This window comes from Urocitellus parryii, chromosome 3 (genome assembly GCF_045843805.1).
Source record: "Urocitellus parryii isolate mUroPar1 chromosome 3, mUroPar1.hap1, whole genome shotgun sequence".
In the NCBI taxonomy this organism is placed as follows: Eukaryota; Metazoa; Chordata; class Mammalia; order Rodentia; family Sciuridae; genus Urocitellus; species Urocitellus parryii.
The window spans coordinates 100,245,134-100,270,548 of NC_135533.1; the positions used below are offsets into that span (position 1 = coordinate 100,245,134).

The 25,415-nt window shown below is 46.6% G+C and overlaps 2 protein-coding genes across 3 annotated transcripts; one reads left to right on the top strand and one right to left on the bottom strand.

Annotated features, from left to right (window-relative positions):
- Positions 1–163: 163 nt before the first annotated feature.
- Dbnl (drebrin like) lies at positions 164–14,318 on the top strand. Of its 2 annotated transcripts, none has more exons than XM_026399490.2 (13): positions 164–275; positions 4,586–4,641; positions 6,695–6,807; positions 7,802–7,876; positions 8,959–9,105; positions 9,912–9,989; positions 10,227–10,378; positions 10,547–10,595; positions 10,913–11,006; positions 11,262–11,357; positions 11,461–11,573; positions 11,961–12,069; positions 12,645–14,318. In XM_026399490.2, the coding sequence occupies exons 1-13, from the start codon at positions 193–195 to the stop codon at positions 12,782–12,784; spliced, it is 1,305 nt and encodes a 434-aa protein (XP_026255275.1). In that variant the 5' UTR covers positions 164–192; the 3' UTR covers positions 12,785–14,318. The 2 variants fall into 2 exon arrangements, with proteins under 2 accessions (XP_026255275.1, XP_026255276.1); XM_026399491.2 differs by having other exon boundaries at positions 11,964–12,069.
- A 94-nt stretch (positions 14,319–14,412) lies between these two features.
- On the bottom strand, positions 14,413–16,801 carry Pgam2 (phosphoglycerate mutase 2). The gene is made up of 3 exons (XM_026399492.1): positions 16,314–16,801; positions 16,031–16,211; positions 14,413–14,612 (listed from the first exon to the last, which is right to left on the bottom strand). The coding sequence occupies exons 1-3, from the start codon at positions 16,725–16,727 to the stop codon at positions 14,446–14,448; spliced, it is 762 nt and encodes a 253-aa protein (XP_026255277.1). The 5' UTR covers positions 16,728–16,801; the 3' UTR covers positions 14,413–14,445.
- Between the last annotated feature and the right edge of the window lie 8,614 nt (positions 16,802–25,415).

Genomic DNA, 25,415 nt, shown 5'->3' on the forward strand with positions numbered 1-25,415 from the left:
AAACCGCCTTCACCCCGAGGAGAGCCCAAAGGCTACGGTTCAGTCCCGCCTCTACTTTCACTTCCGGCCTCGGGGCGGGGCTTCCGGCTGTCAGAGGCGAGGCTTCCGTCCACCTGGGCGGGGCTCCGGCGGTCAAGGGAGGCTGGCCCCAAAAGCTGCATCGGCTGCGGCTCGGGAACTGTGGGGCGGACCATGGCGGCGAACCTGAGCCGGAACGGGCCCGCGCTGCAAGAGGCCTACGTGCGGGTGGTCACCGAGAAGTCCCCGACCGACTGGTGGGCAGCTGGGCGGGCCCGGAGTGGGTGGGGGACGCTAGCGACAGGCGGCGCGGCCGCAGGTGGTGCGAGGCTCACCTGCCTGCCCGCCCCACACCCCAGCTTTGTGCTGTCCCACCCTTTTCACCGCTGCCGCGTAGTTCGTGAACGGGTGGAACGGCTTGGGAGACCCAGCCCTTTCCCCTGCACCCTCGACGCCTAGTGTCGGCTTCGCGGCCCTCTCTGTAGGACTTCGCTCGGTGGTACTTGCTGGCCTCTCCAGGTTCTTTTTTCCAGCTCTGGGACTTCCCTGGAGAAAGGGGTCCTCCGCAGCTCCTCCACCCTCGCCTGAGAAGGCGGAAGCATCGCTTGGGTTCTTCCGAACGCTGAGTTCAGGGATGGCCTTTGAGAGGGGTCTGACAGTCGGGCTGGGAAACATGAGCTTGCTCTGGAGGCTCAGACAAGGAGTCCTCATGGGGCCCTAGTTCCCTGGGAATGTGGATTTCAAGACCTCTGCTTCTCTCTTCTTGTGTCTGAATCATGGGAAGAATAAAAATAGTATACTGGCCACCTATTTAGAAAAAAGTCAGGTCTTCCCTCTTCCACTCCCCAGCAGGCTTTGGGAGGCTATCAGTGTGTAGGTCCCCTTATGCAGTTGATGAAACTACAGTACTGGGAGCCTGAATTTGAAGTTTCTGGGGGTAACCCTGGGTAGCCCCCATACAGATCAACTCTCTGCCTTATGCATAGCTGTAAGTAATTCTCTAGTTCTCTTTTTCACTTTCCCATTTGCTTAAACTGTTTTCACTGACCAGTTTTTAGTGCTTTCAGTTCTAAGAAATATGCTTAGTATGGTAGATTTAGGTAACCAAACTTGGAAATTAGAAACTAGAACTTGGGGGTGGAGTTGTGGTGGGACCACCCCCACCCTGTGGTCAGCACTGAGACCTTCTCTACTGAGTCTACCCTACTATGTGGGTCCTCATGGACTCCCTTTCATTGTTCTGGGGTAGGCTTTGCTGCTGTAACTAGCCACCTCTCCTTGTCTAAGTGCTTTCTTGTCTTCTTTATACTTGCCTGGTGCCTCGGTCTTCTCAGGAACTGTCACTGTTTTTGTTTTTTTTGTTTTGTTTTGCTTTTTTTTTTTTTTGTATTGGGAATTGAACCCAGGGATGCTTTACCACTGAGCTACATCCCCAGTCCTTTTTATATTTTACTTGCTATAGTAAGTTGCTGAGGGCTTCACTGAGTTGCTGAGGTGGGGCTCGAACTTTCAATCACCCTTCCTCATATCTAGAGTCACTGGTTACAGGCATGTGCCACTATGCCTGGTGAACTGTCACTGGTTTGGGTGTGATACCTCGCAGCCCAGCTGGTAGTGCAGACTTCCCTTGTTTCTAGTCTTTTCTTGGGTTTCTTACCAAAGTTGTCTACTGCCACCACAGCCTGGTTCTGACCTGTCCCATGTACTCTGTATTCCTCCTAAAGGTGCTTAGCCTCCTCTTACCATACTCTGCTTGGATAGCCATGCTGTTGCCCACTTACTCACCTCCAGGATCCTGAATAACTGCAGATTGTGTCAATTGCATGAGCCCCTGGCCTCCAACCCTAATTGTCACAGCCATTTAGGTAGTTACTCAACAAACTGAGGCAAGTCCCCTTTCACTAGCTGAAAAAGATCTGGACTGTCTTACTTCCCTACCCATAACTCTGCAGTGACTTCCCGTTGCACATTGAGTAAAGCCCAGACTCCACCCCACTGACTTGCCCTATATAACCCTGTTTTGCCGCCCCTCCTGTTTACCACACTGTGGCCACACCTGCTCACTACTACTCTACCCTTGCCATTCTCTTCCTCAAATTTGTAATCTGGTTCCTCTTCAGAGCCCTTGCTCTTGTTACTTCCTCTGCCTGGAGCACCCTTCCTCTTCATCCCAGGTATGGGCATGCCTTCAGGTCTCTCCTCTGAGGTTTCCTTCTCAGAGACTTCTGAATTCCGAGCTCCCTGACTACAGTCACCTTTTCCTCTCCTTTAGTTTCACTTCCTTCATTTACATACCTTGTGGATTTTCTTGTCGCTTTTATCTCTTCAGTAAAAGGGGTAGGATGAACTTGTCTCTTTCCTTGGTGCCTGGTACAAAATTGTTTTGTGTATTCAAAGCTCAGATGAAGGGTGGACTGAATGATATAGAAGAAGCAGTAGAGAAGAGCTGATCTCCAGTTTGATGGGTCATTAAAGGTTTCATATAGCAGATGGCATTGCATCAGGCCTTAAAGCCAGAACCACAGCCCTATTAGCTCTCTAACTTGAATCTGTCTCTAGTCTCCTCCCTTCAGATCTTGATGAGATTGTTCTCATCTGGTTCATTGTCCCATCCTGTGCCTTTTTTACTCTGTGGCAGTACATTAGCCTAGGTGTGTGGTCTATCTCTCTTGTTAGAAGGCAGGTTCCATGGGCGGAGCCTTTGGGGATTGTTCATAGCTGCATTCCTATTGCTAGTAAACAGTAGGTTCTTAGTATACATATTTGAAAGAATGATGGAATGTAAGGGCTTTATTTACATGCCACACATCCTTGCTATGCACAGGCCAGTGCACCAGATTTTTTCATGTTTTGAAAGAAGAGATGGGAATGTACCTCTGAACTGGGAACAGTCTTGAAGGTGGTTTAGAGTGGAACTCGGGGAGAGGGGAATGAAGTTGGAGGGATAGGTGGCAGATACTAAGTTGGATTTATTAGCTGCCAGATCTCTTCTTAGAAGAGATAAGCTGCCATCTTCTGTTCCCTGCTGCTTGTGCCAGTCCCTGTGCCCTGGCAGCCAGGCCTTGTGGCCATCAAGAGGAATGGTCTTGTTGGGCATGGTGGTGCACACCGGTAATCCCAATAGTTTGAGAGGCTGAAGCCAGAGGATTGCAAGTTCAAAGCCAATCTCAGCAACTTAGTGAGGCTCTGAGCAATTTAGCAAAACCTTGTCTCAACACATTAAAAAATGGCTGGGCATGAGGCCTGGTGCTTAAGCACCCCTGGGTTCAATCCCTGGCATCAGGAAAAAAAAAGAGAGAGAGGAATGGCCTTCTTTCCCCCCACAGAAAGTTCCACCAACTCAGGCTGACATCTACTACTTTCCAAATCTTTCTTCATATTTCACTGTGGTCCTCCCCCCTTCTATATTCTGTTTCCTCTCCTGATAAGCAGCAGCTCTTTTCTAGTGGTCTGCCTCCTTCCTACTAACCAGGTCCACTGGGCATGGGGTTTGATTTATCTTTCTCAGGCATATGCATCCGCCCAGTGGCATTGGCAGGCTCTTATCCCTAGAGCTTCTGTCTGTTCTTCCTCCAAAGCTAGAGAGATGACAGATACTGGGCTGGGTTTTATCTTGACTTTCTTTTAGAGAGATCATTGCCTCTACCCTATACCCACCAGCACTGTCAGAGGTGTTAAGTTCTTGCATGATTGGTACTGATGACTATGATTACACTATGGGGAACCTCAAGCAAAATTTGCCTCTCGAAGGCCATCTCTCCAAGAATGTTCTCCTTGAGTAACCCTTGTTCTTCATAGTTCAGATTTAATAAAATTTACTGTCTTTTCTCACCACCTCTAGGGCACAAGTTTGTAAGCCAAAATTTTTTCAGAGTCTTATAAATAATTAGTATTATCAGAAAGAAAGGCAGCCCAGTGTCAGCCATGGACAGTTAAGTTTCCACTAGATAGAAAGTCTGCATCTTGCCCACGGTTCCTGTCTGTAAGAGGTTGGTGGGTCACTGGTCTTAATTGACTTCTTGTAACATTGTCCCTGTGGGTTCTGATACTGTACACACCTATTAAAATCTGAGTTTGCCAGGAGACTATCTGAGGGAGACCTGCCACACCACCCTTCAGGCTTCACTAAGGCAGGGCAGATGCACACTCGAGTGTTGGCAGCCTCCAAGTTGCCTGGTGCATCTTTCTCCTTCCTATCTACTTACGTACCTCATTTCTATCTCTCCTTTGAGATGCTTTGGATTCAGAAATATATATGTATCTTTTGTCTTTTTTAATTCATGAACCTGGTAGCCAGATGAGTATTTTACACATAAATGTGTGGAATGTTATCATAAAACTCAACCACTTACATTTTCCTTTAAGTAGGTATGTGCATCCTATCTCCATGGCTTTTTCTCTCACAGCAAGTCCCGTGATTGTCAGCCTCAGCATGGCCTCAGACATGAGAACCTGTCTGGCAGGTCAGAGTGGGGCAAAGCAGAGTCTGCATCTTCCCTGGTAGGTGTGGTGAAGGCAGATGGAGCCCAGGGTGCTGACCACTGTACCCACTTTTGTTTTATTTCAGGGCTTTGTTTACCTACGAGGGCAATAGCAATGACATTCGTGTGGCTGGCACAGGAGGTGAGTATCCCTCAAATGGACTCTTAGCACCAGGAGGCCAGAGAATATGGTGTATAAAGGAAGAGGGTTTTGACTGTTACTGGTCCATCTCGTTGGCATTTCTGCTATCCCAACAAAAAAAAGGACTCAGGCAGACAGGTTTCCCCTGCATGTGACTCCACTGCAGTCACATCTCCCCTTTCTGAGTGTAAGAGTGGGAAACCTGCCTTCTGCAGACCTATCCCCACATTAGCTCCATTGAGGGATTCCTTGACTCCCTGATTAGGATATGAACCAACACAAGGCAGGTCTAAGGGCCAGAGCTCTATCAGTCCTCTGGGCAGCATGGGTCCTGGCCCTTTACTGGATACTTCTGGTAAGCTTTGGGTTTTAGATGTTTGTGAGTGAAAACATTCTTCCTCAACATTTTATCCCTGGATACAGGGAAGTGCTGCTCTTTCTGGAGAAGCCAAGTGAAAGTAGCCAGCCCTCTCCAGATCATGGGCAGTCTGTGCCCAGGAGGCTTCAGCTGGGTGGATGCTGGCTAGTGCAAGTACAGAAGCCCCACAGACCTTCTCCTCTGCCTCTTCTCTGCCCTTACCATGGGCAAGAGCACTGGGGAGAGGCAGTGTCACTGCAGGTGATGATGGGGACCTCAGTATGAGCCGTTTCTGCAGGAAGAACTGGCTCCTGGCCACCACTGGGCAGAAATTGTCAAGTAGGCTGAGCTAGAGATGATGTGGTATGAACCCGAACTGATACTCTGATCCCTCCCCATGCTCAAGGCCAGCATGCCTATACTCTGAGGTTCACCTGACTTCCTCCCACTCCCAGTACTGAGCAGAACTTGGCTGTGTTGTTCAGTGAGTGCCTGGAACAAGTTCTCTGCTTGGTGGAACAAGTTCAGTTTTAGTGACAATTATCGATAGAAAGCCCTTCCTCCTACAAGCTGTTTTCACTGATGCATCCTCTTTCCAGAATGGGCACTGAATGGGCATCTCACATGACATGGTAGGTGCCTGAGAGTTGCAGGGATCAGCAGTCTAAGTGTTCTGCTATTGTTGCCAGTGACATAAAGCAGGACTATGCTACCAATGCAGCATTGACTGCCCAGGTTCTATGGAGTCCTGTAGCTAAAATACCTGGCCCAGTTCCTCCTTTCAGCTTTGGAAGTTTGGGGTTTGAGAATGAGTGTCATGGAGAATGGCTTATGCAGCCCATCCTACTCCCAGCATCTGAGACTCTGAGGACCAAGCCAGTTGTTCAGTTGTGAGATGTTACAAGAGATATGACCCTCTGGGTGACTCTGAGTTCTAAGTGAACATGTGGCTCCCAGTGGGGGTGACTTAGTAGCCCCACTATCCTGGGGCCCTTTGTGGAGTCCAGGCAACAGTAAAATTGATGTAGAGATCCTTCACTTTGATGTTTGTGATCTGTAGTAGAAATGATATTTTTAATTTCCAGAGTTTTCTTTGAGTTTAGAAGAGTGGTTTTTAAACTAGTGTGGGTTTAAAAAAAAAAAAAAAGTCACTTGAGGTGCTTGTCAGAAAATTCAGTCTCCTACCCAGGTGTAGTAGTGGTGCACGCCTGTAATCCCAGCGACTTAGGGGGCTGAGGCAGGAGGATGGCAAGTTCAAAGCCAGCTTTAGCAACTTAGCGAAGCCCTAAGCAATTTAGCAAGACCCTCTCTCTAAAGAAAAAAGGGCTAGAGATGTGGCTCAGTGGTTAAGCACCCCTGGGTTCAATCCCTGGTACAAAAGAAAATGCAGTCTCTCAGGTCTCACGAGCTATGCTAAATCAGCCTAGTGTAAGTAGTTTATTTTGTTTTTATTTTTATTTTATTGTGGCATTGGGGATTGGACACTGGCCCTTAAACCTGCCAGAAGTGCTCTATCGCTGAGCTATACCCCTAACCCCAGGAACCTCATTTTAAATTCAGCTCCCAAGGAGGATTCTGAGGTGGATGGGTTAAGAAGCCCTGGTGAATAGTGGCTTGGGTTCCCTTACTGATGAATCAGGCATTAGGGTGGGCAAGGGACACTGGCCACCTCTAACCCTCTCTGTGACTCTGCAGAAGGTGGTCTGGAGGAGCTGGTGGAAGAACTCAACAGTGGGAAGGTGATGTATGCCTTCTGCAGGGTGAAGGACCCCAACTCTGGCCTGCCCAAGTTTGTCCTCATCAACTGGGTACGTGGACTCATCTCATCTAGTGTGACTGGGGAAAGTCCCTTGATTTATTTCTTGTTTTGACTTTTTTGGGGAACAGTGTATTTTACTGGCATGATTTATTAAACAGAACAGTTGAAAGCTGTTGAAAGAGCAGAATAGTTAATTAATTCATTGTAGCCCAAAGGATAACTGTCCTTGTCAGAGGAATCTCAACAAGTTCAAAGCTAGCTTCAGCAACTTAGTGAAATCTAGTCTCAAAATAAAAATTTAAAAAAGAACTAGGCATGTAGCTCCATGGTAGAGCCTATACCTAATGTGTGAGGCCCTAAGTTCAATCCCCAGTACAGCAAAAAATAAACAAAATAACTGGCCTTGCTACACAAAATTCATTCTCTAATCCCAGAATTAGTCCTGCAAAGTGAAATAAAAATAGTCAACAGAAGAAATTCCTGCCTCATTTCCTTCATGGTAATCCTTTTAGTGAAGCAGAAATCCTAAGGAGTGTGCAGGGACAGGAGCTCCAGCAGAGCGTAACCCACCTCATTGGGAATGAAGAAAGCTCAGAAGCCAGGTGCGGTAGTGCATGCCATAATCCCAGTGGCTTGGAAGGCTGAGGCAGGAGGATCACAAGTTCAAGATAGCCTCAGCAACTTAGCAAAGCCCTAAGCATCTTAGTGAGACCCTGTCTCTAAATAAAATATAAAAAGGGCTGGAGGCTCAGTGGTTAAGTGCTACTGGGTTCATTCCCCGGTACCAAAAAAAGAAGAAAAAGAAAGCTCAGGAAACTCCCCCACAGTGGAAACCAGCAGCTGTCCTGCCCAGAGAACAGTTCCTGAGCCCCTTGGAGGTGTAAGAACTAAACTCGTTGTGTGACTCAGTTGGGAGAATGATGGCTACTTTGAGGGGATTCTGTTTGGGGAGATAAGGAAGCTGCTGTGTCCCTGGGAACTTGTGGAAAGGGAAATGGCTTTGGGAGGAGGCCTGGGTCATGCTGGATGTGCTTGTGTTGCAGACAGGCGAGGGTGTGAATGATGTGCGGAAGGGAGCATGCGCCAACCACGTCAGCACCATGGCCAACTTCTTGAAGGTGAGGGCTACACCAATCCTGCTGTCCCATAAGGGGCCTCACAGGATCAAACACCCCAGGTTCCTGGGTGCATCTGAGTTGGAATTGGAGCTGGAGTCAGGAGCATGCTATTGACTAATGCTCTGTTTGGCTCTCAGGGCATGAGCAGAGGCTGCTCCTCTGGTGACCCAGGTACACTGGAGGTACATAGGAGGCAGGGATGTGACCAGATAGAAGGGTGTTCTCAACAGAGCAGAATTAAGGATCATGCTGGAGCTGATTCAATGGGAAGGGCTGGCCCTGGGTTTTGTTTTGTTTACAAGTACTCTAGATAGTTTAGCAGCATTGTCAGGATTTGGAGAAAGAAAAAGGATGCTTGTGCCCACCACCATAACATCATTTAAGTGTATTCATTTTCAGCCCATTTCTGCAAGTATTCACATCAGTTGTTCTATGGTCACCTTTTTTTCAATTTCAAAAGCAGTTATGTTGTAATTAATATTTGTTCACTTGCTAGATGACCTTTTTGCACTTCTTTGATTACTAGTAAAGAGACATCTTTGATTCCCAGTTCTACAAATACGTTTTCTGATATGCCTCAGTGTTTCCATCTAGTAGCTGAAAAGGCTTCCAAGTTTATTTGGTCTAGCTGGGCATAGTGGTGCATGCCTGTAATCCCAGCAACTCAGAAGGCTGAGGCAGGAGGATCACAAGTTCGAGGTCAGACTCAGCAACTTAGTGAGGTCTTAAGCAACTTAGTGAGACCTTGTGTCAAAATAAATAGGTCTGGGCATGTGGCTTAGTGCTTAAGTGCCTCTGGGTTCAATTCCCCATACCAAAAAAAAGTTATTGGGTCTAGTATAACAGATAATGAGGTCATGGGTCTGCTTCTCAGGAAGAACTTGGTGGCTGACTGGGCATCTCCTGAGCTGCAGCCGGAACTGTTACAACACAGAGAGGAAGGGCCTCAATTCCCAGCAGCCAGACAGATGCCTTGCCGTCTCCTGTGGGCAATGGTGGCCCCTGCTACGTGGATAGTCATGAGTTTTTTCATCCACCCCTATGCTTGCAAAGCTTATCTTTAAGTGCTGCTTCTGCCACAGGGGGCCCATGTGACCATCAATGCACGAGCAGAGGAGGATGTGGAGCCTGAGTGCATCATGCAGAAGGTGGCCAAGGCCTCCGGGGCCAACTACAGCTTCCACAGGGAAAGCAGCCGCTTCCAGGATGCAGGACCCCAGGCCCCAGTGGTGAGTGCTGCCTGCCCATCACTGAGCTCTCATTGCTGAGTACTTGAGGATGGGGGCCAGTAGTCTATATGGTTCCCAATGTCTATGTAGTTGGACTCCTCATGCCTGGCTTCCATAGATGGTAACCATACTTGCTGGTTGGCCCAGCCATTCCAGAGCCTTTGTCTGGAGCCAGCTATGTATGGTCAGGCTGGAGGCTCTTCAGGAATGCACAGCTATAATGGTCCAGCCATTTCCCAGGGTCACAGTGCCAGCAAGTCCTTTGTGGTCCCTAGCAGGAACCATTGTAGAGGAACTTCAGATGGCATCAGAGCAGAGCCCTACCCACCCACATTATAGGGAGACACCTGTAGATTTGTGATCCTTACACTGAGTGGTCAAGTTGATAGTGGGGAACTGTAGCATCAGACATACAGTTGGGTTCTGCAGTAATTCCTGTGGACAATGCTGTGCCAGTCAGCTCTCTAAGGGGTAGCCCTGGCCAGAGGCCTGCCTTAGAACTACCTGGTCCCAAGGAGTCTGCAGACAGGACCTTTCCTGCCTTGGCCCCCATGCACAAGGGCTAGGTGCCACCAGAGACCCCTCCAGTATTCTTGGGATTCAGCATCACTGCTGGGGCAGATTCCTGGGCCTCTTTCTGGGCACGTGGTATCTGTCTCCTTGAGGGTGAAGGGCCAGGCTCTTACGTCCCCACTGAGTCCACTTACATGCTCTTAAAAATCCTTTCCACCCTACTCCTACCTCTGTACCTCGGGGCCTGTTCTTCCACCCAGGGCCAGGTCTCTAGCATTTGCTATCCCCCACAGGGTTCTGTGTACCAGAAGACCAATGCCATATCTGAGATCAAGAGAGTTGGAAAAGACAGCTTCTGGGCCAAAGCTGAGGTAAGAACCATGGAGTAGGGGCAGGCACGCTGATGAGCATGCTACACAGGCGTGTAGTGAGTGTTCTACCTGATCTTTTATAGGTAGTTAAAGTAAGGCGTAAGTGGATTAAGTCACAAGGCATGTGAGGGATGTGCTGTAGTGTCTTTCCTCAACCACATGCCTGTGGGACCTGGTTCAAGACAGGGGGTGAGGCCAGGGGTCAGTGTAGGGTTGAGTGGCCAGCCCTCCCTACAGAAGGAGGAGGAGAACCGCCGGCTGGAGGAGAAGCGACGGGCTGAGGAGGAGCAGCGGCAGCTGGAAAAGGAACGCCGGGAGCGGGAGCTGCAGGAGGCTGCCCGCCGAGAGCAGCGCTACCAGGAGCAGCACAGAGAAACCAGCCCCTCAAGGTAAGCCCACCATTCACTGGGCTAGGGTGCTGGCCTCATGGTGGGGGGATCCCTTGGGTGTCCCTGTGTGCTCACTTAATCCCTCAGAGGCAGGACAACTGAGGGTACAGCATGAGGGGCTGCTGAAGAGCCTTAGCTGTCTTCCCCGACTCTGGCCCTTCCCAACAGGACAGGTGAACAGCAGCAAGAAGTGGTTTCGAAGAACAGGGAGGAGCAGGTTAGTCTTGGCATTTTCTCGCAAAGGGTCTGGAAACTTTCTAGTTTGGATCCATCACATGTCAAAGCGCCTGAACTCAGATTGAGGGCTCAGCTCAGATTCCTGAGACATATCTGGGCATATCAGATATGCCAGTGGGAAGGAAAACCAGGAGCAGAAACTCTGGCATGGATTGCAACCTAGTCCTGGGAGAGGTCCTATCAGCCCCTTGGCTTCTTGGCCCCGCTGTAGCCTTCAGGGCCTACTTGCTGGGGTAGGGAGCAGTGATGTGAGAAGCTCTTGAGTCTTACTGCTCGGGTCAATGTGTGCTCCCCTAGGTGTTTTCTGATCAGCGGACTGCACACCCACGGGAGATTTTCAAGCAGAAGGAGAGGGCCATGTCTACCACCTCCATCTCTAGCCCTCAGCCAGGTAGGTGGGTCATCCCTCTGGGCCTGGTCACAAGACAGGTGTATTGGAGAATGACAAGGAATAAGTGAGGAGAGTAGCTTCGGGCTGAGGTGTCTCCTCCTACCCATATGGCTGTGCTGCCTGCCATCTCTCTGCACAGCCCTGGAGTCTCTGTACCTGTGCTAGCTGGGGCCAGCTCCCTTGGGCTGCTCTAACGGACCAGGTGCCAAGAAGTGGTTCTGAAGTGGTGGGGATGTTGTTTGTGGGGGTTTGCAGGCAAGCTGAGGAGCCCCTTCCTGCAGAAACAGCTCACCCAACCAGAGACCTCCTTTGGCAGAGAGCCAACTTCTGCTGTCTCAAGGCCCAGGGCAGGCAAGGCATTTATTATTCTATGGGACCCTGGAGGGGGACTATGGTGGAGAAGGGAGGGTTGTGGGAAGGAGAGGAGTCAGAAGCTGCTATGTCCTCTATGCAGATGTCTGTGAGGAGCCAGCACCCAGCATTCCTCCAAGTCTGGTGCAGGCAGAAGAGGAAGCCACGTACGAGGAGCCTCCAGAGCAAGAGCCCCTCTACGAGGAGCCCCCAATGGTGGGTTCTCTGTAATGGGGTGGGGCAGTGAAGGAGTCATAGGCATGAGTTTTCTGTGACACACTAACGGTTTTGAAGCACTTATGAATTCTCATTCAACTTTTCAAAGAACCCCATGCTATAAATTATGTGAGCCAGTGCCCATGTGACTAATGCTGAGTGAGGGAAGCACCTTGCAGTTTGGGACTACAAAGGCATTTGCACTGTCTTTCAGCCTCTATATCTTGGGGAGATGACTATAGTGCGGGTGTGTTAGGACAGCAGTAGCCCCCAGCCTTATGTTGCTGCTCACCCTGCGTGTGCTGTTACCCCCTTCTCAGGCCCCAGCTTGACCTGAGCCACCTGGGTGAGAAGGCTGAGTCTGGGTTAATCCCATCTTTCTCTCAGCAGGTCCAGCAGCAAGACACTGGCTCTGAGCACATTGACCACTATACACAGGGCCAGGGGCTTAGTGGGCAAGGGCTGTGTGCCCGGGCCTTGTACGACTACCAAGCAGGTAAGGTGCCCTACCTGGCTGCCACAGATCGTGGGTCCTGAGATTAGGAGTTAGGAGCAAAGGACTGGGGCTCTGTAGGGAGACAGCACCAAGGATGTTGGGAAACAAAGAGGAAGGTGGGAGATAAGTTTGAGGATGGAAGCCCCACTGGAATTGTGATGACCATGGCACTGAAGTTTCCATCCTAAGACAGCCTGGGCCTCCCCCACATACTCTAGCCAGCTGCTTACCATCCCTTCACAGGAACCCCAGTTGCCATCTTGTATAGCCTCCAGGTCTGACCAGAGAATGGAGCTGCCTTCCCAAAGGAGACCTTGGGGAAAGGGCTGAGGGTTTTTTGGGAGCAGCCTTTTGTAGAAGTGCTCTGTAGGAAGATGTTCCCAGGTGTAGGGGGCGGGCATTGCAGTACTATTAGGCTCTGTATGGTTTGTATGACAATGGGATGTGACCAAGGAGAAAGCAGACAGCCGAAAGCTCTAGTGCATGAGGGGATGGGGCTTCCCAAGAGGCACACAAGTATTGGGGACTTGTGAGCAAGGCCCCTGATGTAGCACCTGGGCTTAATCTTCCTGCAGCGGATGACACTGAGATCTCCTTTGATCCTGAGAACCTCATTACTGGCATCGAGGTGATCGACGAAGGCTGGTGGCGTGGCTATGGACCCGATGGCCACTTTGGCATGTTCCCTGCCAACTACGTGGAGCTCATTGAGTGAGGCTGAAGCCCATCTTTCCCTTCCCCACCCAGATGTGGCTTCCTTATTGTTAAAAGAGAAGATGCAAGAGTCAGTGTTTGGCACTTCCAAGAATGGAACCACAATGAGGAAAAGGCCTCAGGGCTCCTCTGGCTTGGGTGGTTCAGCCTCTGTCACCCCAGATGCAGCAATAACCCAGTGATTCACAAACACACTTCCTGCAACTTCCCAGATCCTTCCACTAGTGTGGCTCTTCACATCTGTGGGACACTAAGCTAAGCCCCACCCATAGTGAGCCCCCAGGTAATCTCTGCCTGAAGAGAGTAAGTACTGCTAAGCCAGGTCTCTGAGCAGGAGCATCTGGAGCAGCCTTCTGCATTTGCCTCTTTCTTTCTCTCTGGCTTCTAAAGGATGGTGGCTGTAACTATTTAGAATGACCTTTGGGAACAGTGAATTTAGAGAATTGCTTTTACCAGTCTATGACCAAAGTCAGTGGACCATGATGAGTTTGACAGCAGGGAGTTATTGTCTTACTGGAGCCTGCCTGGCCCCACTCCATTTCTGTCCCTCTGTTTGGGCCTTGGGAAGTGGGGATTGGGATGACCAAGCTCCCATTTCTGGGTATGTGAAAAATCAAAGACACGATGTGTCCTTGCTGTCTCCCTGTTTTCTATCCCAGCCTGTGTGTCTGAAGAACAAATCCAAGAATTGCAGTTTGGTACCCAGGCTCCCAGTTCTGGTCTGACCTGCTGTAGCTTGCTACTCCTATGTGGAAACAAACCCCAACTGGAAGTCTGCATCTGCTTTGTGTCTGGGATGGATGTGTTTGTGTGAGTGAAAATGCACATGCATATGCACGGTCCTATCCTCAGACCTCAGTGACCAATTAGTCAACTAGGAGAGGCATAAATGTTAGCATGTGACTGAAGTTGGAGCCTGCCTGCATTTTAGTTCCTCTGGGAAAGGCCAAGGCAGTGCAGCTCCCTACCATAAGGAGTTTCTGCTATATGGCACAATACACATGGAGACCTGCTCAATAACTGGGCAATAAGGTCCTTGTGCCTAGGGGGTGCCCAATGGCATGCTTGATTCTGGGCCTCACCTGCTGGCAGCCTAGGGTGAAGGCTGCATGAGGAAAGCAGTGGTCAAGCCTGATGTTCCCCAGTGCCAATCCTGCCTGTCCCTTACTTAGGCTTCCTCCCATTCTACTATAAAGATAGCAGGCCATGGCAACCTTATGAATCTGGCCTGTTGTAAGCTGTGAGGCCCCATGGGCTTGTCTGTGCTCACCAGGAGGTGGGGCTTAGAGATAGTAGAGAACCACTTGTTCTCTAAAGGAAGCTTGCCAAGAAATATTGCCCTGTGCTTCCTTTGGGGAGGGCTGGGTCACTTAGGCTCCTCTCCCTAAAGTACCCTAATTCAAGAACATGGTTACCAAATGGCTTTAAAGCTTGAGGGTTTCTTTGGAGTACAGGTAGTCACTGCCCTGGTTCAACCCCAATAGCCAGGTCTGGGCACTAGGCTCCTGTCCCTGGGTGATGTGGGCTCCAGGAATAGCTGTACTGGTCCCTGGGGTCAACACAGCTAATGGGGTGAGCTGAGTAGGCCATGACCCTGCCATGCCTGGCCATATTGAACTCAAGGCAATATGCAGAGAGTTGTCTTTATTGCCATACCCACCCTCACTTAGCCTTTCCCTGTGCAGCCACAGCTTCCATGGCCTTCCGCACTGTCTCCTCATCTCCCAGGAACCGCATAGGCTTGGTGGGCTTCAGTGCCTGGTCCAGCTCATACACGATGGGGATCCCAGTGGGCAGGTTCAGATCCATGATGGCCTGGTCTGACATTCCTGGACCAGAAAATAACATCCTTAGCCTCACTATCCACAGCCTTTCCATACAACAGACATAGTGGCCTTTTTGGGCAACAAGCTGGGCTGCCTGGCACTAATCCTCCCAGCCCTGAGATCAAGGCCACTAAAATGTACCTAAAGGTCAAGGCAGAACTAAGCTAGACTGAGCAGCCTACAGAAATAGCCCAGTGGCAAGACATGAACTTCATCCTCCGTGAGCAGCTGTGACCTGTGTGGTGCTATCCACTGTTTCCTTAGCCCAATATGAACTGGCCAGACTAAAGTTGAAGGTCGGAAGGATATCCTAACCATTTGGTCTCTAGATTCTAAATTCTGAGCAGAGGAATGAGTGGAAACCTGACCTGCCTGCTGCTGCAGGACCCACCACCAATAGCAATTCAATCTGGCATTGGCATCACCCTACCCCCACCATGTGGAAGGACTAGAGAATGTTCCCTGGGAAGTTGGGAACACCCCCACCCGCCTGGTGCCTGATCACACTCATCATAGTGCCTCTTCCCTTTAGTGCAGGTTGAGGCATGTGGGGTTATGGAGCCCCCAGAAGGAGTGGGGGGGGGTCAGCACATAGGAGCCAGAGATCTAGGGTACATCCCATTCCTTTACTATGATCTCCACACACCTGAAGGTCATTCAGAGGCTGATTTAGACTGTCCTGACATCTAAGAACTAGTGGAAGAGATCATCACTTGGGAGCCTCTCCTTTCCTGCGTAGATGTCAAGGCCCATTTGTCAACATTCCTTGCTGTTTTTGCGGGGGACAGGGAGTAACCATTGAGCCACCTCCCCAACCCTTTTTTTATTTTTTGAGAGTTTTACTAAGTTGCTGAGGCTGTTTTTCAAACTTGGAATCCTCCTGCCTCAGCCTTCCAAGTGGCTGGGATTACCAGCATTTGCCAATGCACCCAGCCTTCCTTGCTCTTTAGTGGGAGCCACAGTACATGCTGGAGGCTGGGTGGGTATTCATTAGCTCTGCACCAAATTTCATGGTTCTCTTGGGAAGGGGAACCCAAGAGAGCAGATTCCCTGCACAGATTAGCTCCCCTGCAATGATTTGGAGCCAAGTGCCCTGAGTCCTGGCCCTTTTCCTAGCTGGGTATCCTTGGGAAAGATGCCACCTTCAAGCCTATCTCACCTCTTTTAAGCTCCTATGGTGGGGCAGGGGGGTGCCACCTCCCCAGGCAGGCTGGCCCAGTGGGTGCTGTGTCCATGAAACCCACAACTTTCCCAGAACATATAGAAATGAAGTAAGTCACAGAATGGTTTTTAAAATGTTTTCTCAGCCCTCTATATTCAATGCATTGACTGAAACCCCCACCTCTGCTCAGTTGCCGAAAGGAAAGGCACTGTCATCCCCACCTGTCTCTGCCCCACACCCTCTTGAGGATGGGCCTCACCTTCCAGGTGCTTGACGATGCCCCGTAAGCTATTCCCATGGGCTGCAATGAGCACTCTCTTGCCAGCTTTGATCTGGGGGGCAATCTCCTCATTCCAGAAAGGCAGGGCCCGGGCAATGGTGTCCTTGAGACTCTCACAGGTGGGCAGCTCCCCAGGTTTCAGGCCTGCATACCGACGTTCCTGGGGAGAGGAACGGGGACATTTCTGTTCCCTCCCTGGGCAATTGGTTTCCAACCCAGGTTCCCAACCTCAGACCTTCCAGGGATCTTCCCAGCAGCCCACCTTGCTGATGGCATTGTAGTAGGGGTGCTTCTCATCCATAGGGGGCGGCGGGGTGTCGAAGGAGCGCCTCCAGATTTTCACCTGCTCCTCCCCGTGCTTGGCGGCGGTCTCTGCCTTGTTGAGGCCTGTGAGGCCCCCATAGTGCCGCTCATTGAGGCGCCAAGTGCGCACTACAGGCAGCCACATCTGGTCTGTGCCATCCAGGATGGTCCAGAGGGTCCGGATGGCCCGCTTCAGCACTGATGTGTAGCAGATATCAAACTCCATGTTGGCGTCCTTGATGGCTTTGGCCCCACGCTTGGCCTCCTCTGCCCCTTTCTCACTCAGCTCTGCATCAAACCAGCCACAGAAACGGTTTTCCTGGTTCCATGTGCTCTCACCGTGGCGGACCATCACCAGGCGGTGGGTAGCCATGGTGGCAGGGAGACACAGGGGCTCCAGACAGGGACAGCTGCCTCCCTAGCACCCCGAGCTTTATAACGGTCTGTCCCCAACCCCCATCCCAGCCAACTGCCAATCAGCATTCCAAGCGGGACAGGCGGCGGCAGGTGGCCAGTAGTGGCAGAGTGGCTGAGGGTGGGAGTGCCAGCCACAGAGCTGGACTTAAAAATAGCTTCACATAACCACCAGCCCCTGACCCAGCTCTGCTGACGTGTCTATAACCAGCCTAGGGCCCAGGTTGGGTGGGGCTGCTGAGCAGAGCCAGGGTGAAGGGCAAAAGTCAGGCCTGGAGCAAGTGGAGGCTGGCTTTCCAGGGGAAGAATCCTTGAGGCCAGAACTCTGCAGCCCCATCAATCCATCACTGCCCCTTTGTGGGTCACTCTGTGGTGCTGGGGAACAAATTCCAGGGCCTTGTGCATGCCAGGCACTTGTTCTAGAGTACATCCCCAGCCCCTCTCAATTAAATGGGACAAACCTGTGTCTCAAGAAACTGGACCAGTGTCAAGAAAAGCCCAGGGAGTGTGCATGTGTCACCCTTGTATGTAGGTCTGTGAGTCTAAGTGTATGTGTCAAGTACACATCCGTATCAAGTGTGTGCAGCAAATTATTGTGTGCACAAATCTATTCCTTGTGTGCCTGTGTGTACTGTCTGCAATACTTGTGTTGTAGGTATATGTTTGCCAAGTGCCACCAGTGGCTTTGCTCTGCTCAACCTGGTTAGTTGTATGTGATGGGGGCCTTCCTCAGGTGTCCTGATTTCTCCCTGGCAGGCCTTCCCTCTTTTCCAGCCCTGCATTATAATCCCTGCTGACCATGACCATCAGCTGCAGGGGCAGGCAGATGAGAAAGACCACACTCAAAAGTTCATTGGAATAGGTCACTACTTTTTTCTTCTAATATTGCTTAGCCTGGATGAGAAGGCAGTTTGAAACTGGATGTATACCTACTGTGGACAGAAAGGCCCCTGGAGAATGTGTCTAGGAAGGAGGAAATGAAGCCCTATAAGAGAGTCTGTGAAATTTCCATTTTTCTCTTTCTTCATAGAAGTGGCAGTGGTGGTATGGTGAGGGCTGTCTGTGCCCACCAAGCAGGTATCTGAAACCAGAGAGGGAAGCTACAGCCCCCAGAGCATGGGGCAACTCTGCTGTACCCTCTGCCCCTGCAGTGGGCCTGGACACAATGGAGGAATTATGTAGCAGGCTGGGAAGCAAAAGCTCTATATTTCTGGCTGGAGACCTTGGAAGGGAGGCCCTGAAGAGCTGTAAATTACCACAGAGAGCCTGTGGAGGGGGGGGGAGACTGAATGATTGGGTAAGTCTATATGAGCTCCCAGGCTTAATGCCCAGCTGTGTATGTGGGGTCAGATCCTAGATGTATGCTACGGATCTAAGCCTGACTAGTGCAGATACAGGCCTAATCAGGCTAGTTGAGAAAACTCTAGTTTAACTAGAGTTAAACTTTAAACAACCAAAATTCTGCTTAGGATTTAAACAAGATCCCACATCTCAACATAATATTCAAACAGCCGGGATATAATCCAAAGTTATCCAGTATTATCAAAATCAGTGAAATCTCACCATGGCACAAAAAGGACAATTAGGATGCTCTCAGTGAGGTGAGTCAATTGTCAAACTGTCACATAAAGCACTATCTTAAACCAGTCTTCAGAAAGTATTGGTAAACATACTAGCTGGGTTTGGTGGTGTATACCTGTAATCCCAGCAATGCATGGCCTCCTCAGGAGGTGAGACAGGTGGATTACAAATTTAAATTTTTTTTTTAATTTAAAATGTCTGGGGGGCTGGGGATGTGGCTCAAGCGGTAGCGCGCTCGCCTGGCATGCGTGCGGCCCGGGTTCAATCCTCAGCACCACATACCAACAAAGATGTTGTGTCCGCCGAGAACTTATAAATAAATATTAAAAATTCTCTCTCTCTCTCTCTCTCTCTCTCTCTCTCCCCCCCCCCCCCTCTCTCTCTCTCTTTAAAAAAAAAAAAAAAATGTCTGGGGATGGGATGTAGCTCAGTGATAAAGAGTGTCCTAGGTTCAATCCCCAGTATTGCCAAAACTGAAAAAAAAATATTGGTAAATATTTTTAAAATGAATGAAAAGAGAAATTGTAAGATAAGAAACAAGTTATGAAGGGGAAATTTTAGAACTGAAAAATACAAATAACCAAAACTTAAAATCCTTAGGACAGGCTCAATATCAGAGTGGAGATGACAAGGATAAACTTGATGTTTTTTTTTTTTTTTTTTTTTTAAGAGAGAGTGAGAGAGAGAATTTTTAATATTTATTTTTTAGTTCTCGGCGGACACAACATCTTTGTTGGTATGTGGTGCTGAGGATCGAACCCGGGCTGCACACATGCTAGGCGAGCGCCACTTGAGCCACATCCCCAGCCCCATAGTTTGAAAAAAGATATAAACTTCCATATCAAAAAGCTCAGTGAAAAAGGGGGTGGGGGTATAACTCAGAAGTAAAGCACCCTGGGTTAAATCTCCAGAACAACAAAACTACAAAAAAAAAAAAAAAAAAAAAAAAAGAAGAAGAAGAAGAAGAAACAGCAGCAATAGCAGCTTAGTTAACAGAATAAATTAGCAATAATAAAACAAAACTCCAAGCCCAGATATGTCATAATGAAACTTTGAAAACTAAACAAGAAAAATCCTAAAATCAGCCAGAAAACAATGATGAATTTTCTGTAGGGGAACAACTTCTTTGAAAGGCTGGATTTTTCAACAGAAACCATGAAGCCAGAAAGAAGTAAAAATAGTTTTTAAATGTTGAAATAAATTAACTGTCATCCAAGAATTCTATATCTAGCAAAAATAGCTTCTAGGATAAAGGTAAAATATACCTTTTCAAATGAAAGCACTAAAATAATTACTAACCACTCAATGACCTGAAGACCTTCCACTAGGCTCCATCTACTGAAGGTTCCACCATTTCCCAATAGGGCCACCCTGGGATCAAGCATTTAACACACGGGCCTTTGAGGGACCTTCCAGACCCAGAATACAGCACTCATCAAACGAATATTTTGTCCAATAACAAAATTTTTAAAAAACCATAATCATCTCAATATATGCAGAAAGCACATTTTAAAAAATCCAACACTGCTGTGACTGTAGCTCAGTGGCAGAGCACTTGCTTAGCATGTGTGAAGCACTGGGTTTGTTCCTTAGTACCACATAAAAATAAATAAAATAATGGCATTCTGTCCATCTACAACTACAAAAAAATTTTCAAAAAAATTCAAAATCCCGCCATAATAAAAACACAAACTGGTAATAGAAGGGAACCTTAACCAAACAAAGGGCATCTACAAAAAAAAACCCAACAGCTAATACCATACTTAATGATGAAAGCTGAGATGAGGAACAAGAGAAGGTGATCTGTACTCCCTACTTCTACTCAATTTGTACTGAGAGCTAACCAAGGCAATTAGGCAAGAAACAGAACTAAAAGACATCCAGATTAGAAAGGAAATTCCACGGAATCCACTATAAGAATATTAGAACTAATGAATTCAGCAAGTTTGCAGGAATACAAAAATAAACTATTTCTATACATTAGTATTTAGTAATCTGAAAATGAAATTAATGATTCCATCTCATATATCATCAAAAGAATAAAATTCTTAGGAATATACATGTGTGTGCATGTGTGTGTGTACTTCTTTATTTTTGAGATGGGATCTCATTATATTGCCCAGGCTGGTCCTGAACTCCTGGGCTCAAGCTATCTTCCTGCCCCATCCTCTCAAATAGCTGGGAATACAGGTGTATGGCACCATGCCTGGCTTTAGAAACAAATTTAACAAAAGATGTGTAAAACTTAATACTCTGAAAACCATAAAATATTGTTGAAAAAAAACTGAAGGTCTTAATAAATGAAGACACTCTATGTTTATGCATTAGAAGACAATATTGTTAAGTAAAATTGGTAATACTCTCCAAATTGATCTACTGATGCAGTGCAATCTCTATTAGTCCCAGCTGGCTTCTTTGCATACATTGAAAAGCTAAATCCAGCAACCCAGAATGGCCAAAATTGGCGGGGGATGTGACTCAAGCGGTAGTGTGCTCCTCTGGCATGATCGGGGCGCTGGGTTCGATCCTTGGCATCATATAAAAATAAAATAAAAGATGTTGTGTCCACCGAAAACTAAAAAAGAAATATTAAAAAATTATCTCTCTAAAAAAAAAAAGAATGGCCAAAACATTTTTTTGAAAAAGAATAAAGTTAGAGGATTCGCACTTCTCAATTTCTAAAACTCATGGAAATCAAGACACTGTACTACTGGCATAAGACAGACATATGTTTAAAAAAAACTGGGTGATGTATGAAATGTAAAATTAGAAACAAAAAAGAGAGAGACATATAGATTAATGGAACAGAATTGAAAACCCAGTGGGAAGGAGAAATCTTACACAGTAGTTGAAGAATTTTTGACAATAGTGCCAAAGAATTCAATGGAGAAAGAATAATCTCTTTAACAAATGGTGCTGAGACAACTGGATATCCACATGCAAAACAATGAAGTTGGACCCCTACCATATACCTATATAAAAATTAATTCAAAATGGATTAATAACCTAAATATCAGAGTAAAAATTTAGGAGGAAACCTTCATGACCATAGCAATGGTTATTATTCTTTAAAATGATATTTAAAAAAAAAAACAACCAAAGGAAAAAAAAGACAAATTGGACTTCATCAAATATAATAATTATTGTTTGTTTCCTTTTTTTTAAAATTTGAGACAAAGACTTGCTTTGTTGCCCAGGCTGCTCTCAAATTCATATGTTCAAATGATCCTCCTGCCCTGGCCTCCTGAGTAGCCAAGTCAAAGGTATACAAAACCAACACAGGTTAATTTAAAAGTTTTAGAGCTTAAAAAGACACCATAAGAAAGTTACAAGTTAACTCATAGAATGGGAAAAAATATCTGCAAATAATTTATCTGATAAAAGTTTAGTATTCAGAATACAAAAAACTCTTATAACTCAACAATAACAGGGAAATAACCCAGTTCAAAATGGGCAAAGGACATGAAGAGACAATTCTAAGAATAAATAGCCAATAAGTACAGGAAAAGATGCTCAACATTATATCATTTAAGAAAATGGTTAATTAAATAAATCAAAACCACAACAAAATAGCACTTTACATCCACTAGGATGGTTATCATGAAAAAGACAGATAGGTGATTGTGGTGGGATAGTTAGTGATAGAGTACCTTCCTAGCATGCACAAGTTCCCAGATTCCATCCCCAGCACAACAAAAATCAAACAAACAAAAAACAGTAAAAGGTAGGCTGAGAGTGTACCACAGAGCCAAGTGGTAGAGCACATTTTTAATATGCATAAGACCGAGTCCAATTTCACCCCCAAAACAAATAATAATAAAAGGCAAAAATATATTTCCAGGTGCAGTGGCACATGTCTGTAATCCCAGGGGCTAGGGAGGCTGAGACAGGAGGATCGAGAGTTCAAAGCCAGCCTCAGCAACGGTGAGGTACTAAGCAACTCAGTGAGATCTTGTCCCTAAATAAAATAGAAAATAGGACTGGGGATGTGGCTCAGTGGTTCAGTGCTTCTTAGTTCAATCCCTGGTACCTACCCACCCCCCAAAAAAGGCAAAAATTATGTAGGTTAGAAGGAAAAGGATATATCACTCAAACACTAATCAAAAGCTGGAACAGATATATTTCTATCAAAGTAGATTTCAGAACAAGAAAATATATTAGGAATAAAAGGACATTATATAACAATGATACTAAGAAGATATAAAAATTCTACAACAGAGCTTCCAAGTACATGAATCACAATATGAAAAACTGAAAGGAGAAATGAAGGAAACTACAATTATAGTTTAAGACTTCAGATTGGGTATGGTCACTTCCATAACCCCACCATAATCCCACGTGACTCAGAAGGCTGCAGCAGGAGAATCACAAATTCAAGGCCAGCTTTGCAAGACCTTCTCTCAAAATAAAAAATAAAAAAATTCTGGGGATGTAGCTCAGTGGTAAAATGCCTCTGGGTTCAATTCCCAATACAAAAAAAGAAAAAAAGATGTCAAGTCTCCTCTTAGTAATTCATTAGACAGAAAATAAATAAGGATATAGATGTGAACAATAGTGTCAACTAACTATATCTAATCAACATTTATAAAACACTCCACTCAACAGAATACACATTCTTATAAAGAACACATGAACATTCACCAACATAGATAATATCCTCGATCTATAACAGATATTGACAAATTTTAAATAATTAAATGCAGAATATGTTCTCTGACCCTAAGGAAATTAAATTGGAACTCAGTATTAAAGATTAATGGGAATAGAGCTAGGAGCAGTGGTACACACCTGTAATCCCAACTGCTCAGGAGACTAAGACAGGAGGATCATGAGTTCAAAGCCAGCCTCAGCAACCTAGAAAGGCCCTGAGAAACTCAGTGATACCCTGTCTCTAAATAAAAAATAAAAAAATAGGGCTGGGGATGTAGCTTAGTGGTAGAGCACCCCTGGATTCAATACCCAATTAAATATATATACACATATACACACACACATATATACACACACATATATACATATATACACACATACACATATACACACATATACACATATACACACATACACACACACATGCATATATACACACATATATACACATATATACATATATACACATACACACATATACATATATACACATACACATATATATACATATATACACATACACACATATACACATATATACATATATACACATATATACATATATACACATACATATATACACATATACGTGTGTGTGTGTATATACATATAAATGGGAAAAACCTTCCAACATTTGGAAACAGAACACACTCTTCCAAATATTCCATGGATCAAGGAAAAAGTCTCAAGAAGAATTAGAAAACATTTTTGCTGGGCATGGTGGCTCACACTGTAATTCCAGTGGTTCAGGAGGCTGAGGCAGAGGATCGAAAGTTCAAATCCAGCCTCAGCAAAAGCAAGGCACTAAGCAACTCAGTGAGACAATCTCTAAATGAAATGCAAAAAAAGGCTGGGGATGCGGCTCAGTATGTGGTCCAATATCCCTGAGTTCAATCCCTGGTACCCTCCTCCCCCCACCAAAAAAGGAAACATTTCCAATTGAATAAAAAATAAAAATATACTCCATGGGCACAGTGACACACAGCTTTAATCCCAGCAATTTGAGTGGTGGAGGCAGGAGAATCACAAGTCCAAAGCCAGCCTCAGCAATTTAGTGAGGTCCTAAGCAACTTACTGAGATCATGTCACAAAATGAAAAATAGAAAGGGCTGGAGATGTGGTTCAGTGGTTAAGCGCCTCTGGGTTCAATACCCAGTGCCCACCTCCCCCACCAAAAAAACCACAATACATCAAATTTGTAGGATGAAGCTGAAGTAGTGCTCAGAGGGAAATTTAAACATTACATGCTTATATTAGGAAAAAAGAAAGATCTCAAATTAACAATCTAAACTTCCAATGAAAGCAGTGGCAGCAAGAAGATAAGGGCTGTATGGCAGGATGTCATGCCATTTTTTCCCCCCTTTTTTTTTGCGGGGGAACTAAACCCAGGGGAGTGCTACCTCTGAGTTACATCCCTGTCATTTTTAAAAATCTGAGACCTCAAACTTGCAATCCTTCTGCCTCATCTCCTGAGTTCCTGGGATTACGGGTGTGAACCAAGTGCCATGCCTTTTTCTGATGTGCAGAAAAGGCTGGGCCTTAATATAGATCATTAGATGACAATCCAAAGTTCCTATTCAATGCCATGCTTTTGAAAAAGAATGGAGAGCATGTGCACATAAAACCAATAATATCTAGGCATAGAGTACAAAACAGATTTGATTTCACAGAATATATGTTTAGGCAGAAAAATGACAAAACACATGAATACCATCAAGAAGCAGTAGGATGCGAGGGCAGACCTGTAACCCCAGTGGCTCGGGAGGCTGAGGCAGGAGGATCATGAGTTCAAAGCCAGACTCAACAATTTAGCAAGGCCCTAAGCATCTCAGTGAGACCCTGTCTAAATAAAAAATAAAAAAGGACTGAAGATGTGGCTTGGTGGTTAAGCACCTCTTGGGGTTCAAACCCTAGTACAGATGTTGGGAGGATAAAGTACTGAAATCAGCTAGGAAAGGAAGGGAAATACACCCCTCCACTTCATTCCTTGAGCAAGTGGGATGACAGACCCTGAGCAGAGCAGCTACTGATAGCTGGAGGCAAATTTTCATGTTCTCTATTTTCCACTGAAAAGATTGCCTCCTGAAAACCTCTTTGTCAAAGTGTATAAAAACAAAAGACTGCAAACATAAATAAATAAAAGACTGCTCCTAAAACAAAAACAAAAAAATAACAGCTGAGCACGGTGGTCATGTCTTCATCCCAGATACTCAGGAGACAGAGGTAAGAGGATTTAAACTTCAAAGCAGTCTGGGCAACTTAGAGACCTTATCCCAAAATAAAAAAGGATGGGGAGCTGGGGTTGTAGCTCAGTGGTAGAGTGCTTACCTAGCATGTGTGAGGTACTGGGTTCAATCCTCAGCATCACATAAAAATAAATAAAAGTATTGATGGGGATGTGACCCAGAGTAGAGTG

Coding starts and splice junctions, on each gene's coding strand:
- Pgam2 (XM_026399492.1), bottom strand. CDS start 16,727: ATGGCTACCCACCGCCTGGTGATGGTCCGCCACGGTGAGAGCACATGG. Junction 16,212..16,313: donor ACTACAATGCCATCAGCAAG/GTGGGCTGCTGG, acceptor TCCTCTCCCCAG/GAACGTCGGTATGCAGGCCT. Junction 14,613..16,030: donor CATCGTCAAGCACCTGGAAG/GTGAGGCCCATC, acceptor TTTCTGGTCCAG/GAATGTCAGACCAGGCCATC.
- Dbnl (XM_026399490.2), top strand. CDS start 193: ATGGCGGCGAACCTGAGCCGGAACGGGCCCGCGCTGCAAGAGGCCTAC. Junction 4,642..6,694: donor TCGTGTGGCTGGCACAGGAG/GTGAGTATCCCT, acceptor GTGACTCTGCAG/AAGGTGGTCTGGAGGAGCTG. Junction 7,877..8,958: donor CCATGGCCAACTTCTTGAAG/GTGAGGGCTACA, acceptor CTTCTGCCACAG/GGGGCCCATGTGACCATCAA.